Source organism: Nomascus leucogenys, chromosome 14 (assembly GCF_006542625.1).
Source record: "Nomascus leucogenys isolate Asia chromosome 14, Asia_NLE_v1, whole genome shotgun sequence".
NCBI lineage: Eukaryota > Metazoa > Chordata > Mammalia > Primates > Hylobatidae > Nomascus > Nomascus leucogenys.
The window spans coordinates 72,029,013-72,044,590 of NC_044394.1; the positions used below are offsets into that span (position 1 = coordinate 72,029,013).

Here is a 15,578-nt window from a genome sequence, read left to right on the forward strand (position 1 = left end):
TATCTTGATGTCACACATGAATTTCAGGCTCAGTTTATTTGCTGACCTCAGAGCTGAGGCTTGCCCGCCTTGAGCTTATGGGATCAGTGTGAAGGCTGTGATGATCCCCATAGGGAGACTCTGGTCCAGGTGGCCTGCCTGGGCTCCACGTGGTGCTCCTAGGGTAGGAGATAGAGGGGCGACCAACTCCCAGGATCCCACCTTGTGTGGGCGTGTTCTCCTAATGCCAACCTTGGAATCAGCTACATGCTGCAATCCCATCCTTTCACAACTGTGTCTTGGAGCTAAAAGACCCCTATTTTGGAAGCCATTCCTGTTGAGAGACACCTCCTGTCTAATCCACAACTAAATATTTTACGCCTCTTTAAGACTCTTTCAAAATACAAATTATCTTTAAGAGCTAAGTTGAAACTAAATATCTGTCATTAAAATGTGTTATTTTTGAAGCATTAGCTGTAGGGCATTTTAAAAAATCTTTAAAACATAATTGGCCATATCAAGTTAATTTTCTTGTGTGAATTCTGCATATTCTTGATATTACTTAATTTGTTTTTCTCTCTTTTTAATTACAGCTTGGGTTGACGATAGCCATTCACTATAGCCACAGGTAAATGTTTACATTTTTGTTTCTTTTAAGAATGATCCTTACCAGTTTATAGCTCTTGGTTTGCTTATGTCTCAGATTTTGAGCTTTTTTTTTTTGGTGGTTGCTTTCCTGTGATGTCAGTGTCACAGATGGAATTGTTCTAGTTGCTTGATTGGCAAGAGCACATTGCTATTTAGAGGAACGAGGTCTTTGTGAAAACATGGTGGTAGATAGCACATTTATTTCAAAACAAACAAAAAGAGGGATATTCTAGGGCATGACACAGAAGCACTATCTGGGTAACGTTCTCACTCTTAAAGATTCCCTGAAAATGGGGATGCCCTGCATGAGAGGTGAGTCCCAGCAGAGAGAAACCCAGCAAGGGCTTGTCTGTGAAGCCCTCGCCACCCCCCATGCCAGGCCTCTCTCTCTATGTCTTAGGATGTCTGCCAGTGGCAAAAGGCTCTATTTTTGTCTTGCTTCATGATTTCTGCCTTGGTCTCTACTGTATTACGCTTATGAAAAATGTTTGTTTCTTGTGTTGGTATCAACCTTTTCCCCTTTGCATGTGTCAAAATGCATTGAGATGTTAAAGTAAGATCCAGCCCCAGTGGAGGGGTGACAAGCAGGATCCTTCCTGTCCTTATAAAAACTGTGCTCACAGCCTCCCAAAGTGCCACCCTCTGGTCATAGGCTTCGGGCTTGGGGATGTCTGCTCAGCTGCCCACAGACAACCTAAAGTCACCTGATTTCAAAACAAGTTTGCCTCCTAAAAATGCTCATAGCAAGTGTGTACATGGTTTCAATATACATGTGAATTGGGCAATCGTAGGCAATTCCTGAGACCTAGAAAGCTGTGGGGGAGCCATGTAGGTTACAGCAGGAAGAGGGCAGGAGAGGACTCAAGCCCTTGGAATGAGCCTGTGGGAAGAAAGGTTCTCATGTGGGACATTTCTGGAGACCTATGAAAGAAACTGCTCCAGAGAGGCTCAAGATCATGGAGGGGAAAGAAATACATTTTCCTGGCCCATTGCTAGGTGCATGGCTGAGTCTCCATACAAAAGACAGATTAACTAGAGAAAGCATGCACATTTATTTAATATAAGTTTTACATAACATGGGAGCTCTCACAAGGAAATAAAGACCCAAAGTAACAGAGAAACCTGTATGTTTTTAATGTTAGTTTGATGGAGAAGTGCACTGTTGTAGAGGTGGATAATCGGACAAAGAGGGTATGATCTAATGGTGATAAACTGGATGGGGATTGGGGACTTAACAAACTTAGCCTGTTTGTTCAGATTCTGTGGTCCTGTGTCTTCAGAGATAAGTATGTTTCTTTTCTCTGGGTATATAGAGGCTACCTCTCAAATGAGAGTTTAATGGCCTGTATCAGGGGAGAAGGGGAAGGGGAAAGTGAGAGTGACCTTCCTGCTTCTGGTGTTTTCTCAAATGCCAAGGTGCCGTTTTTTAGTGTATCGTGTCCTGAACCCCATCAATTGTTTGTATGTTTCTGGTCCTATGCGTGCATGATGCATGCCCACAACAAAAGTGTGGTGTCCTGCAGAAGGGTGCTCTTCCCTTGTAACCGCAGCCAGGCTGCTGCAGCTGCTGAGGCACACAGCTACGGCACACTTAGGAAGAAGCATGGTGCACACACGGACCCGTAACCCTAAAACCAACTGTGTGGTATGGCGGGGTGCTGTGGGTATGGAAGCACTCTCTCCGGAACTTGCAGGAGCCTCTTTTTCTAGAATGTTCTCAAGGTGGACTGCTCCAGAATGAGGACAGCTAAGATATTGCTCTAGTTCAGTGACAAGCTTGCTCTTCCCCATGATGTCTCACTATGCTGCAAGGGCTGGTTTTGAACTCCTGGACTCAAGCAATGCTTCTGCCTTGGCCTCCCAAATTGCTGGGATTACAGGAGTGAGCTGCCATGCCTGGCCAAGGTAGGCTTCTAAGAGGAAGGAAATCTTAAACCATCCTCATTCCTCCAAACTGTGAATGTGGCAGGGAAGCCCAGCTGACTCAGGCAGATGCCCCTAGCAGGCTGATAACATGGGTCTCTCAGAACACATAGTCTTTAAATTGCTGTCTGGCATTGCTGTGGAGGAGAGGCAGAGTTTGGGGAGAGCGTGGAGGTGTGGGGTGGATCCTGGCAGCTTCAGATTGCTTCTGTAGTCCTACTAGTTCAGCCTTGACCCCAAACTTAGAACCTACTCCTCAAACAAGCCCTGCAGAGAGTGGGACAGAATGCAAGGAGGAAGTTAGCAGCTGTCTGTTGTACATGAGCTTGCCTCTTTAGGCTCCAGCCCCCATGTTCTGTGCTCTGCTCTCCCCAGGAGACATCCTAGCACATGTGGCTTCCCCCTGCTATGTTTCCAGAGATGTTTGTCTCCAGGCCGTCCTTATAACCTTTAAGGTGTTAAGTGCAAAGCAATTAACAAATATCATGGATATTTACATAAGTGCAACAATAAACAAACAAAAATCTCAGTAAGTGGGAGAAGTGACAACTGAAAGTGATGAGATTGAGGGAAGGAAAGTGAAGACATCTCCTGAGGCTGCCTTGCAAGATCCAAGGTCCTTCACCATCGACCTTGGGATCTGGGGACCAGGGAGCGAGTGGTAGCCCAGTGAAGCCACTATTCACAAAAGGCTGCCTGCAGCAGCTGGTGTCATCTGTAGAGGAGTCTGAAGACTTTGGGAGCAGAAAGAATGGTTAGAAAGTGATTGCAGTAACTCAGAGACAGCATGAGGACTTTCTAGGCTTGGCTGGGCCTCTCACAAAATATGAATGTCTGATTCACACAAGCCAAGCTGGGGAGACTTACTGAGGAGCATGTGACCTGGTCGCCGACTGACATCTTCAATACTGTGGAGAAGGGATGATCAAAGGGTTGTGTTTTCCAAAAATTACTTCTGAAATCTAAGGAATTCTGATTTTAAAATTCTGGAAAGTACAACATCATTTGTAAATTTGTGGTGGGGACAAACCTACCTTCTGGGAAATCCCCATTTTCCCAGAATTGATGACACTTCACGAGGTGTCACTGAAGGCCTGAAGAGCAGGTCAGGCCTTTTCTTCCCCTCGGCCACAGGAGGACCTGATCTTTTCTCTTAGAAGCCTGCAGGTCACCCTCTGACTCTTCTGCTTTTTCTTTTCTTTCTTTCTTTTTTTTTTTTTTGAGACAGAGTCTTGCTCTGTCATCCAGGCTAGAGTGCAGTGGCATGATCTTGGCTCACTGTAACCTCTGCCACCTGGGTTCAAGCAATTCTCATACCTCAGCCTCCTGAATAGCTGGGATTACAGGCACTCGCCATCACGCCAGGCTAATTTTTGTATTTTTAGTAGAGACAGGGTTTCACCATGTTGGCCAGGCTGGTCTCGAACTCCTAACTTCAAGGGATCTGCCCACTTTTGCCTCCCAAAGTGCTGGGATTACAGGCGTGAGCCACCATGCCCGGCCACCGTGACTCTTCTGCTCCCTCTTACACCTAGCCTGGTCACCTACCACTCCCCTCATCCAGCAGGAGGAAGATGAGGGATGTGGGTTTCTGGTTGAGTCCCCTCTAAAAATCCTATTTGCTCGTTTGGATTGGCTGAAACTTCTATCCTTTTGTTGATTACTTTTTTCCTGTGTGGTGAAATATGCCTAACATAAAATCAGCCATTTGTTTTAGTCTGTTTGTGCGGCTATAACAAAATGCCATAGACTGGGTACTTTATAAAGAACGGAAATTTATTTTCTCACAGTCCTGGAGGCTGGGAGGGCCAAGATGAAGGTGCCAGCAGGTCCAGTTTTCTGGTGAGGGCCTGGTCTCTGCTTCCAAGATGGTGCCTTGTTGCTGCAGCCATGGGCAGGGAGGAGTGCTGTGTTCTCATGTGGCAGAGGGAGAGGAGCAAGAGGGGAAGGCTTCATGAAGCCTCTTTATAAGGGTCTTCATCTCATTCATGAGGGAGGAGTCCTCATGGCTTAATCACCTTTTAAAGGCCCCACCTCTTAATATCATCACATTGGCCATTAAGTTTCAACACCTGAATTTTTGAGGGAACACATGCAAACCCTAGCATCATTTTAAGCATTTTTAAGTGTATAGTTTAGTGGCATTAAATACAGTCCCACTGCTGTGCAATCAACACCACTGTCCATCTCCAGAGCGTTTTCAACATTGCAAACTGTAACTCCATACCCATTAAACAATACATTTCCTTCCTCAACTCCTCTCCAGTTCCTGACAACCACCATTTTACTTTTTGTCTCTATAAATTTGACTATTCTAGGGACTTTATATTAGTGGAATAATATAGCATTTGCGTTTTTGTGACTACCTTATTTTACTTAGCATAATTCTTCAAGATTCATGCATATTGTAGAATGTACCAGAATTTCATTCCTTTCTATGGGATAATATTCCATAGCATGTATAGGCCACATTCTGTTTATCCATTCATCCATCAGTGGACACTTGGGTCGCTTTCACCTCTTCGCCATTGTGAATAATGCTGCTGTGAATTTGGATATACAAATCTCTCTTTGACACCCGGCTTTCAATTCTTTTGGGTACATGCCCAGAAGTGGAATTCCTGAATCATATGATAATTCTAAGTTTAAGTTTTTGAGGAGTGGCCATACTGTTTTCCTATCGATTACCATTTTCCTTGTCATGTTGACCCCAAACCCAGATGCCAGAGTTGAGGGAAGGGGTCCTCTTTGTGTGGGTAGGGATACCTTTGGCATCAAGATTTGAGACTTTAGATTCTAAATCTAAGACCAGATTTGGAATTTGGAAGCAGATCATATCTCCTTCCAAAATTCTAACATGGGAATCAGGACCAAGAGAGATGGTGGGGAAAGCCCCGGCAAACTCCTTTAGTAGACAGAAGAGGAGATGAAGGAAAGGGGGACAGGAAAACGTGGTTCCAAAATGACAATACTGGGAGGATGGGTTCACTCTTGAAGAAGAATGGATTTGGGGGCCGTAAAGGAGATGAATATGGAGAGGAGGGAAAGAAGTCACTAAAATCCTATACCCTTGGCCAGCCAGCAGTGCCTCTCAGGCTGCTGCAGACACGGAGGGGCAGGATTGCCTCAGAGCTACAGGGGCTCTTGTGTGGCAACAGAGGACTTGAGGCCCAAAGGAGGCCTAATTTTGTTTGTGTGCATATGCAGTGGTGCTTCAGCTGTTAGCTCTCCTTTATTCAAATGAACAGTGTTCAGGGTGAGACCATCCTCCTGCATGTGAGCATGCAAGTATGCATACACACACACACACACACACACACACACACACACACACACAGTCTAACACATGCCCACCCCAACCACTTCCACTGCTGACCCCAGACACCTCTAACTCTTGCTAGACCAGTTATTCCAGATCTGTCTGTGGTATAGAGGGGTGTGTGTGTATGTGTGTGTCTTCATGTGGGAATGTGGGTAGGGAGCTGAGGGGTCAGGAAGCAGAGAAGGAATCATCATATTTCGATGGTGTAAATGTACCAAGCAAGGAGAGCCTCTGCCATGACTGCCTGTGCACTTAACAACAGGTCCTGCTCATGTTTCGTTTATTATCATGGCACTTTAATTTATTTTTGTAAAGTCAAGCCATTTTCACAGAGTGGAAAATTGTCTCTTGATGTTCATTCCCCACTGTTTGGCTTGAGGTTTTCGGGTGGAATCCACACAGTGGTGACAGCTGGGTAACCCCCAGAAGTGCCCTTTGCAGATAACAGCTCTCGGGGCCCCATCACCCACACAGTGGGGAACAGTTTCCCCACTGTGTGGGTGTTTTGTTTTTTTCTCTTTCTACAAGATTGAAAGAGAGTTTATATGTTCTTCCTGCCTGACCCAGTGCAGCAGAGTGAAGAAGGCTGCTCCCTCCCGGTGAGTACCCCTGGGCCAAGATAAAAGAGGAAACGGGCTCAGAGGTGAGCATCTCACCTTTGGCTCTTGCTTGTCTGATACCGGAGAGAACACGTGAACTAACAGTGTGTGGATTTTTTGCACGTGCCACTTATGCTTGTATTTCTAAGAAGAGCTCATGAAAGTGAAGGATGAGAGCGGTGAACTAACTCCTAACAGAATGATTTTGCTTTGTTTTTTCGTTAGTTATGTTTCTTTAATAAACGAAGAAGGAAGCAAATTTTCCATTTGGTTCTGTGATAGTTAAATGGAGGTCCACAGAGGTGTGACTCTTAAGCAAAGTCTAAATGCAGTTCTTTCCCACAACTGACTTCTTTCTATTGGTTTCTCACCTAAGAAAGGCTAAATTCGGTATCCTGTTCAGGCCTGTGCCCAAACCTAATATGGGAGTTATAGTCACCAGCCCCGTAAGAGGCCTTGGTATCCCTCGAGGGCTGGATGGGGAAAGAAAGAGTTGGGGAACCTGCGTGTGATCGAACTGCACGGTGTGACCGTCCTGAGCTAGATTATTGGAGGCCTGCCGTTACAACAAAGTACAGACCCGGGGTGATTAAGCACTCATTCTGAGACTGTGCTCATGTTTTTGTTTAGAATGAGCCCAGATGGCCTAGAAGAAGTGAAGGGGTTGTGTACTTTTGTATTCTGATTTAGATTAGAAGCAGAGTTTGAAGTTCATAGATGAATCAGAATGCTTATTGAATGAAAAAGCAGCATCAATGAGCAAATGAAATTGCCATCTTGAAATACAAAAGGGAGGAAAAGACCAGAACCACAGCCATCAGGCCTATTGGATTTTGATTTCAAGTGTTGGCAAATACCTAGCAACTCCCATTTGGGGCTGGTTTGATCTTGTGGAGACAGCTGAGGAGACCGTTTTCCTCCAAATTTTGTAAAAATAAACAAAAATCCCTTTCTGCCCTTTTTTCCCCTTCCAGGGAATAGTTGTTTCTGTCACTGAGGCTCTCTGGTCGACTGTTCCATCTGTCTCTTTTTCAAACTTCACAGTGAGGCTCCCACCAGATATACACATGGTTGCCAAGAAATTATTCAACCCCAATGGTATAATCTTAAAACAAAGCCATCTTTTTTTTTTTTTTTTTGAGACGGAGTCTTTCTCTGTCCCCCAGGCTGGAGTGCAGTGGCGCGATCTCGGCTCACTGCAAGCTCCGCCTCCTGGGTTCACGCCATTCTCCTGCCTCAGCCTCCCGAGTAGCTGGGACTACAGGCACTCGCCAACACGCCCGGCTAATTTTTGTATTTTTAGTAGAGATGGGGTTTTACCGTGTTAGCCAGGATGGTCTCGATCTCCTGACCTTGTGATCCGCCCGCCTCGGCTTCCCAAAGTGCTGGGATTACAGGCGTGAGCCACTGTGCCCGGCCCCTTACTTTCAAAAGACTAAGACATCCACATGAAATTGATCCGGAGATTCACCACAGCTCAAATTAAAATCCCAGTAAGATTTTGTGTAGAAATTGGCAAGATAATTGAAAAAATTTTATGGAAAGGCAAAAGACCTAGGCTGGGTGCTGTGATTCATGCCTGTAATCCGAGCGCTTTGGGAGGCTGAGGCAGGTGGATCACCTGAGGTTGGGAGTTTGAGACCAGCCTGGCCAACATGGTGAAACCTTGTCTCTACTAAAAGTAGAAAAATTAGCCAGGCGTGGTGGCACGTGCTTGTAATCCCAGCTACTCAAGAGGCTGAGGCAGGAGAATCGCTTGAACCCGGGAGGTGGAGGTTGCAGTGAGCCAAGATTGCACTACTGTACTCCAGACTGGGTGACAGAGTGAGAAAAACAAACAAACAAACAAACAAACAAACAAAAAACAGAACTAGACCAGCCAAGCAATTTTGAAAAAGAACAGAGTTGGAAGACTTCCAGTACCTCATTTTCAGATGTGCTGTAAAGCTGCAGTAATCAAGAGCAGACTGTAGGACATGTAGGCAAAAGGACAGACATGTAGTCCAATGGGACATAGGAATAAGTCAGGAGCAGACCCCACATGAATGATCGATGGATTTTCAACAAAGGCGCCAAAATGATTCAGTGGAGAAAGGATAATCTTTTAAATAAATGGAGCAATTGGACATCCATATAAAAACTCAAAAACCAAGAAAAACCCATACCACATACCTTGTAGCATGTACAAGCAACAAAGATGGATCATGAACCTAAATGTAAAACCTAAAACCTTAAACCTTCTGGAAGAAAACATAGAAGAAAATCTTTGTGATCTTGGGTTAGAGAAAACTTTCTTCAGACACAGAAAGCATGAACCGTCAAGGAAAAAGTTGGCAAAAATGGATTTTATCAAAATTAAAAACAGCTGCTCTTTGAAAAACACTGCAAAGAAATAAAAAAGACAAGCCACCCATGGGGAGAAAATATTTGTAAAACACATATCTGATAAAGAAGTTGTATCCAGAGTATGTAGAACTCTTACAGCCCCTTCACAAGAAAATGAAACAACTCAATTTAATAAATGGGCAAAAAATACTCGAACTGATTATTCACCAAACAAGATGCATAGATGGCAAATAAGACCATGAAGGGATGCTCACCCTCATTAGTCATTAAGGAAATGCAAATTAAGACTAGAATGAGATACCATTACATATATGTTAGGATGGCTTAAAACCTCAATACCATCAAATTGACCCTCATCAAAACTTCCCAACACAAACACAAACAAAAAAACCACCCTGATAATATGAAATGCTGATGAGGATGTGGAGGAACTGCAACTCTGATACATTGCTGGTGGAAGGCGAAATGGTACAGCCACTTTGGAAAAACACTTCGGAAGTTTCTTATGATGTTAAACATACCTTTACCATAGACCCGGAGATTACACTCCCGGATACTTAAAGGAGAGAAGTGAAAACGTTAGTGCACACCAAGACTTGTATGCATGGCTTCTCCATTCATAGTAGCCTCAAACTGAAGACAATTCCAAACGTCCTTCCACTGGGAAGTGGGTAAACAGACTGTGTCACTTCCACACAGAGAGGTACTACTCTGCAATAAAAAGACATTCTGCTGTGTGGAAAAAGCCAGACTCAAAAGTGCCCTTACTGTGTGATTATTTTTGCGTGACATTCTGGAAAAGAGCAAACTATAGGGAAGAGAGCAGACCCGTACTCACCAGGTGGGTGGAGGGGTTGACTAGAAAGCAGCCTGAGGGATTTTTGGCAGGTGACGGACAGATTCTAAATCTTGATTGTGGTGGTGACACGACTATGTATGCTTTCCAAAATTCATAGAACTGTGACACCTAAATCAGGTGAATTTTATTGTAATTAAACTATGCTCAGTGAACTTGAATTAAAGAGTTAAGATAGGGGAGTCTGGATCACTTTTTTGTGGTGAGAACACCGAGTCTGAGGCTGTGTTGACACTTCTTCCAAGTGCTTCTGGGTATGGTTTGAGGGGGTTCTTCATGTGGAATTATCTTGTTTTACATGCCCTGGGTGAGGCCTTTGAGTTCACATTGAGCCACATTATCATTTTCAATGAAGACAGGTTGCAAGCTGTGTCACTGCACTCTGTTTAGCCCACACCTCTTTCTAAGGCTTTCCACGACAACACAGGTGCGGTCAGGTCTTCCATCAGCTCTGGACGCCCTAGACTATGTGGTGCTTCAGTGAGGCCCTCGTGCTGGGGTGGTGCAGCCCGAGGCAATAGGATTTGACCTTGTTTTTCACTGCAAGGTGGCTGCAGAGCAGAACCAATGCACTGGTCTGTGGTCCTGAGAGCCCTCAGGGGCGCTGGGATGACATCCCTACGTGAAATACAGGTGCCTGAGGTCATGTTCCTGGAGGCATTGCTCATCTCAACCACCTGGAAAACTCTCTGGTCTGCGGGCCTCTCCCAGAGATCCAGGAAATGGGGGGCAGCTGTTTCCAGACCTCACCAGTGAGAAAGGTACTCCATGTTCTGTCCTGGCTGCAGAGGTGAACATAGCCAGGGTCACTCCAGCTTCCACTGGGTTGAATGCCGCTTAGTGCAGGGCAGAGAGCAGGATGGAGAGAGAATGAGCTTGGAGGAAGCCCTCAGCATATTTCCTGGAGTGCTGAGAGGAGCTACCCTTCTGCCAGGGCCAGGGGAGGCCAGCTCTGTCAGTGGGAGACCCCTATGGGCGACTGTCCAGGCTGGTGTTTGTGACAGGTCTGCTGGGTGTGAGGAGGCACAGGGTAAAACTGCTGCGGGGCTAGAGCCCATTGCTGCCTTCTGTACATTCCCTTGACTGGAGCCGTGTCGCCCTGGCCCGGTGGATCGCTTGACAGTGAGCCTGTGGCTGGTGCCTACCCATTTCATGGCGTGGTGGAGTGGGGGCTACCATGGTCTTGCTCGTGTGTCTGTTGAGAGGGACACCAGGGAGCTCTCTGGTCAGGCTGTGTGTGGGGGCCCTGGCTCCCTGGCTCATGTTCTGTGGTCTGACCTGCAAGCCTGGCATCAGGCTCTCGACTTCCTCCTGAAGGGCATTTCTCAAGTTTGGATGAACAGCTTAAATTGGCAAGATGTAATCCAGGGCTCCGTTAAACTAGCCACAGAGAGTTCTAAATTTGCCTCTCTCCAGTCACCAAGATGCTGCATTTTTATAGGCAATTTTTGCTGTATGAATCACATTTTGGCCTCTTATGTAGCTCAAACTACTTACAAATCAAGAACATTCTATAGCCTCTACATCACACGGGGGACTGAGCCTGTGTGGGTGCTGGGATATCCCCTGGAGGGGCAGCACAAACCCTGTTTGCTGTGGCCAATGCAGAAGGAGTTGTGATGAGGCAGCTTTTTTTTCTTTTTCCTGAGGTGGTTTATCACTCAGATTCTGCTTCCTGTTGAGGTTGGTAGAGCCTCAAGTGCCATGCAGAGAGGTCCATCTATAAACTTCCATTCCCTGGTCTTTTATGAGGCAGACTTGACTGCTTGTCCAAGTGCTCTATTCTGTTGTATAAGGCAATCTCCACCCTCGTTAGAGCCCATGGTGGGTGAAGATGGTATGTGGGTGCTTGGAGCAGAAGGAGAGTCACATTTATACACTCACATGTCAGCAGCCATGGGTCCACAATGTTCCTCCTCCAGAGAACAAGCTTCTTTGTCTGCATCCCCTCCAGTGCCAGCATGTGCTGGGTCCAGAGTGCCCCGCCTCGGGCAGGGTGGTCCATCTTGTGGCTATTTACTTAATATCCTCCTCCTATACCTGTGGTTCTAAACTATGGTGATTTTGCCCTCCAGAGACATTTAGTGACATTTTTGGTTGTCCAAACTTGGGGAGGTTACTACTGACTGGCAGCTGTGGTGGAGAGGCCAGGGATGCTGTTAACCATCCCAAAATGCTTGGTTCAGCTGCTCACAACAAAGAATTATCTGGCCCAAAATGGGAAGAGTGCCTGGATAGAGAAACTGCCCTCGGCCAAGAGCTCCTGACGGTAAGCACAGTATTTATTCCTCTTTCCATCTTCAGAGCCTGGCAGGTGTCATGTGCTAAGTTGGCATAGGCTGAATCAAATCTGTGATTAAAAGGCTCACGTGCATGTTGGTTTTTGTGTTGATAAAATACTTTCAATATTCCCTGATAATTTTTGTTCTATTTGTTTGTTTGTTTGTCTAAACATGGAAATTAAATCAGCTTTCAATTAGTCATACTGATGGGTGGGAGAGAAGGGTAGTCCCTCCAAAATGGAAGATCCCCCAGAATCCACTTTTACGGTTGTCTGTGCAATGATAGAGACACAAATGCACAGTAGGACTCACTGTCGCCCTCTAGAGCCAGCCTGAGGCCCTTTCTTGTTTAGTTTGCAGGCATGGGGGATGGCCCTGCCTTGTTGATAATCCACAAAGTGCGACAGATAATTGGAAAGGAACTAATTATTTTACCTTGACTGTACTATTCCCCATTTTCCTCTCTCCTCTCCTTTTTTTTAATCTTAAAAGGAAAATGAAGTGAAATCCAGGACATTTGTTTTGTTTTGTTTTTTAATTTCAGTTGAATATAGATTAATTTGTTCATTCAACAGATACTTACTGAGCTTCTTCCATGGACTAGATGAGGGTAAAAGCACACCATGTCTGCCTTTGGTGACCCTGGTGAGAGTACTATCACAACCTAAGGGTGACAAAGGAAGCACTCAATGCTCCAAGGCATGTGTGTGCATGTCTGTGGGTGCGTGTGTGTGTGTGTGTGTGTGTCTGTTTGCATGCGTGGGGAGGGTGTGCCCTGCCCTTCAGGCTCTGCAGCATGGGCTGGTGGCAACTTCTGAGGGGAAGAAGAGAGGGGGAAGAAGAGCGTTGCAGGCACACAGTGGGTAGAGGATATGATTAGCATTGTTGGTACAATTTCCAGACATCTTCTGCCTGTACCTCTTTGTGATCATCCAGGCAGAACCTACCACATCTCCATGAAGGAGGCAGGATGTGGAGGTTCCACACCAGGTGGACTTGGGGATTCAAACCCAGGCCTCTGACTCCCAGCCGAAGACTTTTCCCAAAGTGTGTCACCAACACCACCCAGGGTGCTGGGATGGTTCCCTAGGGCTCAGAGCCTTGATTCAGCTCCAGCCCCCAAGGAGGGTGTTTGTTTGCTTTCCACCAGCAGGGGGATGAAGTGCTGTTTGGAGAGTGTCAGAGCTAGAAGGGCAGGCCATGCTCATGGAAAATTTCCTTATTTAAGTAATGACTGAGTAGGTTTATGGAAGAGCATTAAGGAGACTTCAGGTGCAGGGATGATGTGGCAGAGGCCATTGAGGGCCACCACCTGGCAGAGATCTGGAAAGCTCTTGCTTAACCCGAGGAAGAGGTGGCCCTTCTCAAGCAATCCCAGAGGGACTGGTTTCTATTTTCTCCCTTGAGAATGAGAAGGGGACAGTGGCCCCTGTCCTCTGGCATGGGGTCAAGGATGCAGAGATTACTGCTCTGCTCAGCCTAGCACCCCCCCTCCACCTTCCCTGGAATCTGTCCCACCTGATGGCCAGCAGATGGCCCTGGGGAGGAAGCTACCAAATCTTGCTTTAAGAAACTGTCCCAGTTGAGAGAATTGACCTGCCCCAAGGGACTTGTCTTGTTTGAAAGGAAACCTTTGGGAGTCTTCTTTTAAATCACATGTCTTCTGTGACGAGTGTAGGTAGGAAAAAAGGAAACATTAGGTGTTGGAGACAAAACTGCTCATATGGAGGAAAATTCTGTTTCATCTTTTATACTTCTTACATCTTTTTTGTATATCTGAAAGCAAGGGTAGAAGAAAAAAACTGATTCTGCCAGTTGGCAGCAGTTATTCCTGACCTTAAAACTAGTCTTGATGTGGAGGAGACATCAGTGTGCAATGCTTTAGATGACATATTGCTTAAATGCTTCCTCATTTAACTGTCATAGCCCCTAAAATGGGTGTTACTAATTTTGTTTTAGAGATAAGGGCACTAATGCTCAGAGAGGTTGAGGAGTTTGTCCGAGGCCACATAGCCATTCAATAAAGACCGTGTTCTTTCTAGTGTATTAGGAATCTCTGCTGACCTGGGCAGAGCTGTGAATATGAGATACGATTTGAGAAAATGCACCAAACAAATCAAAAAGCAACTTTACAGGAGAAGATACAAGGATGTACCTGATTGCTTGTCAAAGAAATAAAATATATGATATGTACTGTGAAATGCAGTAATTTCCCTTTATCCAATGCTTCACTTTCTGTTGTTTCAGTTACCTGTGGTCAATTTTGTTCTGAAAATATTAAATGGAAAATTTCAGGAACAATTTATTAGTTTTAAATTGTGTGCCATCCTGAGTAATGTTGTGTCCGGAGTTGGTTCCTGCTGGTGGGTTTGTGGTCTTGCTGACTTCAAGAATGAAGCCGCAGACCTTCGCAGTGAGTGTTACAGCTCTTAAAGATGGGCTGGACCCAAAGAGTGAGCAGTAGCAAGGTTTATTGTGAAGAGCAAAAGGACAAAGCTTCCACAGCGTGGAAGGGGACCCCAGCGGGTTGCCACTGCTGGCTGGAGTGGCCAGCTTTTATTCCCTTGTTTGTCCTCTCTGATGTTCTGTTTCTGTCCTATCAGAATGCCCTTTTTTCAATCCTCCCTGCAATTGGCTACTTTTAGGATTCTACTGATTGGTGTATTTTACAGAGCGTTGATTGGTGCATTTTACAAAGCACTGATTGGTGCATTTTACAATCCTCTTACTAGCTACAGAGTGCTGATTGGTGCATTTTGTAATCCTCTTGCTAGCTACAGAGTGCTGACTGGTGCATTTTACAATCCGAGCTACAGAGTGCTAATTGATGCATTTTACAATCCTCTCATAAGACAGAAAAGTTCTCCAAGTCCCCACTCGACCCAGGAAATCCAGCTGGCTTCACCTCTCAATGTGATGAAATCTGAAGCCATCCTGCTCCATCCATCCTGAATGGAATCCTCCCCTTGTCCAGGTTACCCACCTGTTAGTCACTTAGTAGCTGTCTCAGTGATCAGATGGATTGTCATGGTGTCACAGTGCTTGTGTTTAAGTCATCTTTATTTGACTTCATAATGTCCCTAAAACACAAGAGTCGTGATGCTGGCAATTGGGATATGCCAAAGAGAAGCCGTAAAGTGTTTCCTTTAGGTAAAAAAGTGGAAGTTCTCGACTTCATAAGAAAAGAAAAGCAATCATATGCTGCAGTTGCTAAGACCTACAGAAAGAAGGAGTCTTCTATCTGTGAAATTGTGAAGAAGGAAAAAGAAATTTGTGCTAGTTTTGCTGTCACACCTCAAACTGTAAAAGGTACAGCCACAGGGGTGATAAGCACTTAATTAAGATGGAAATTAAATTTGTGGGTGGAAGACATGGACAGGAATATGTCTGGTTGGCAGTGGGGTTCAGTACTCTTCCTGGTTTTAAACATTTACTGGAGTTTTGGAATGTATTCCCGGTACAGAAGGGGGACCTACTGTAAAAGCCAGAAGACCCTGTGTGCAAAGAGAGTATACAATGTAAATCCCAACTCTTGTATGGGATTCCAAGGACATTGATTTTTCTAAGACTCACATGATGCTGTTAAGACTATCTGACAATTCTTTGTGCTTTGGGGTCTTATT

The 15,578-nt window shown here is 45.4% G+C and overlaps 1 protein-coding gene across 1 annotated transcript in view; it reads left to right on the forward strand.

Moving 5' to 3' along the window:
- ACOXL (acyl-CoA oxidase like) overlaps window positions 1-15,578 on the forward strand; it is a 362,868-nt gene that overhangs the window by 76,604 nt on the left and 270,686 nt on the right. Inside the window, exon 9 of the mRNA XM_030827970.1 lies at window positions 573-607. Coding sequence (XP_030683830.1) covers window positions 573-607 — 35 coding nt within the window. The remainder of the gene's footprint in view (window positions 1-572; window positions 608-15,578) is intronic.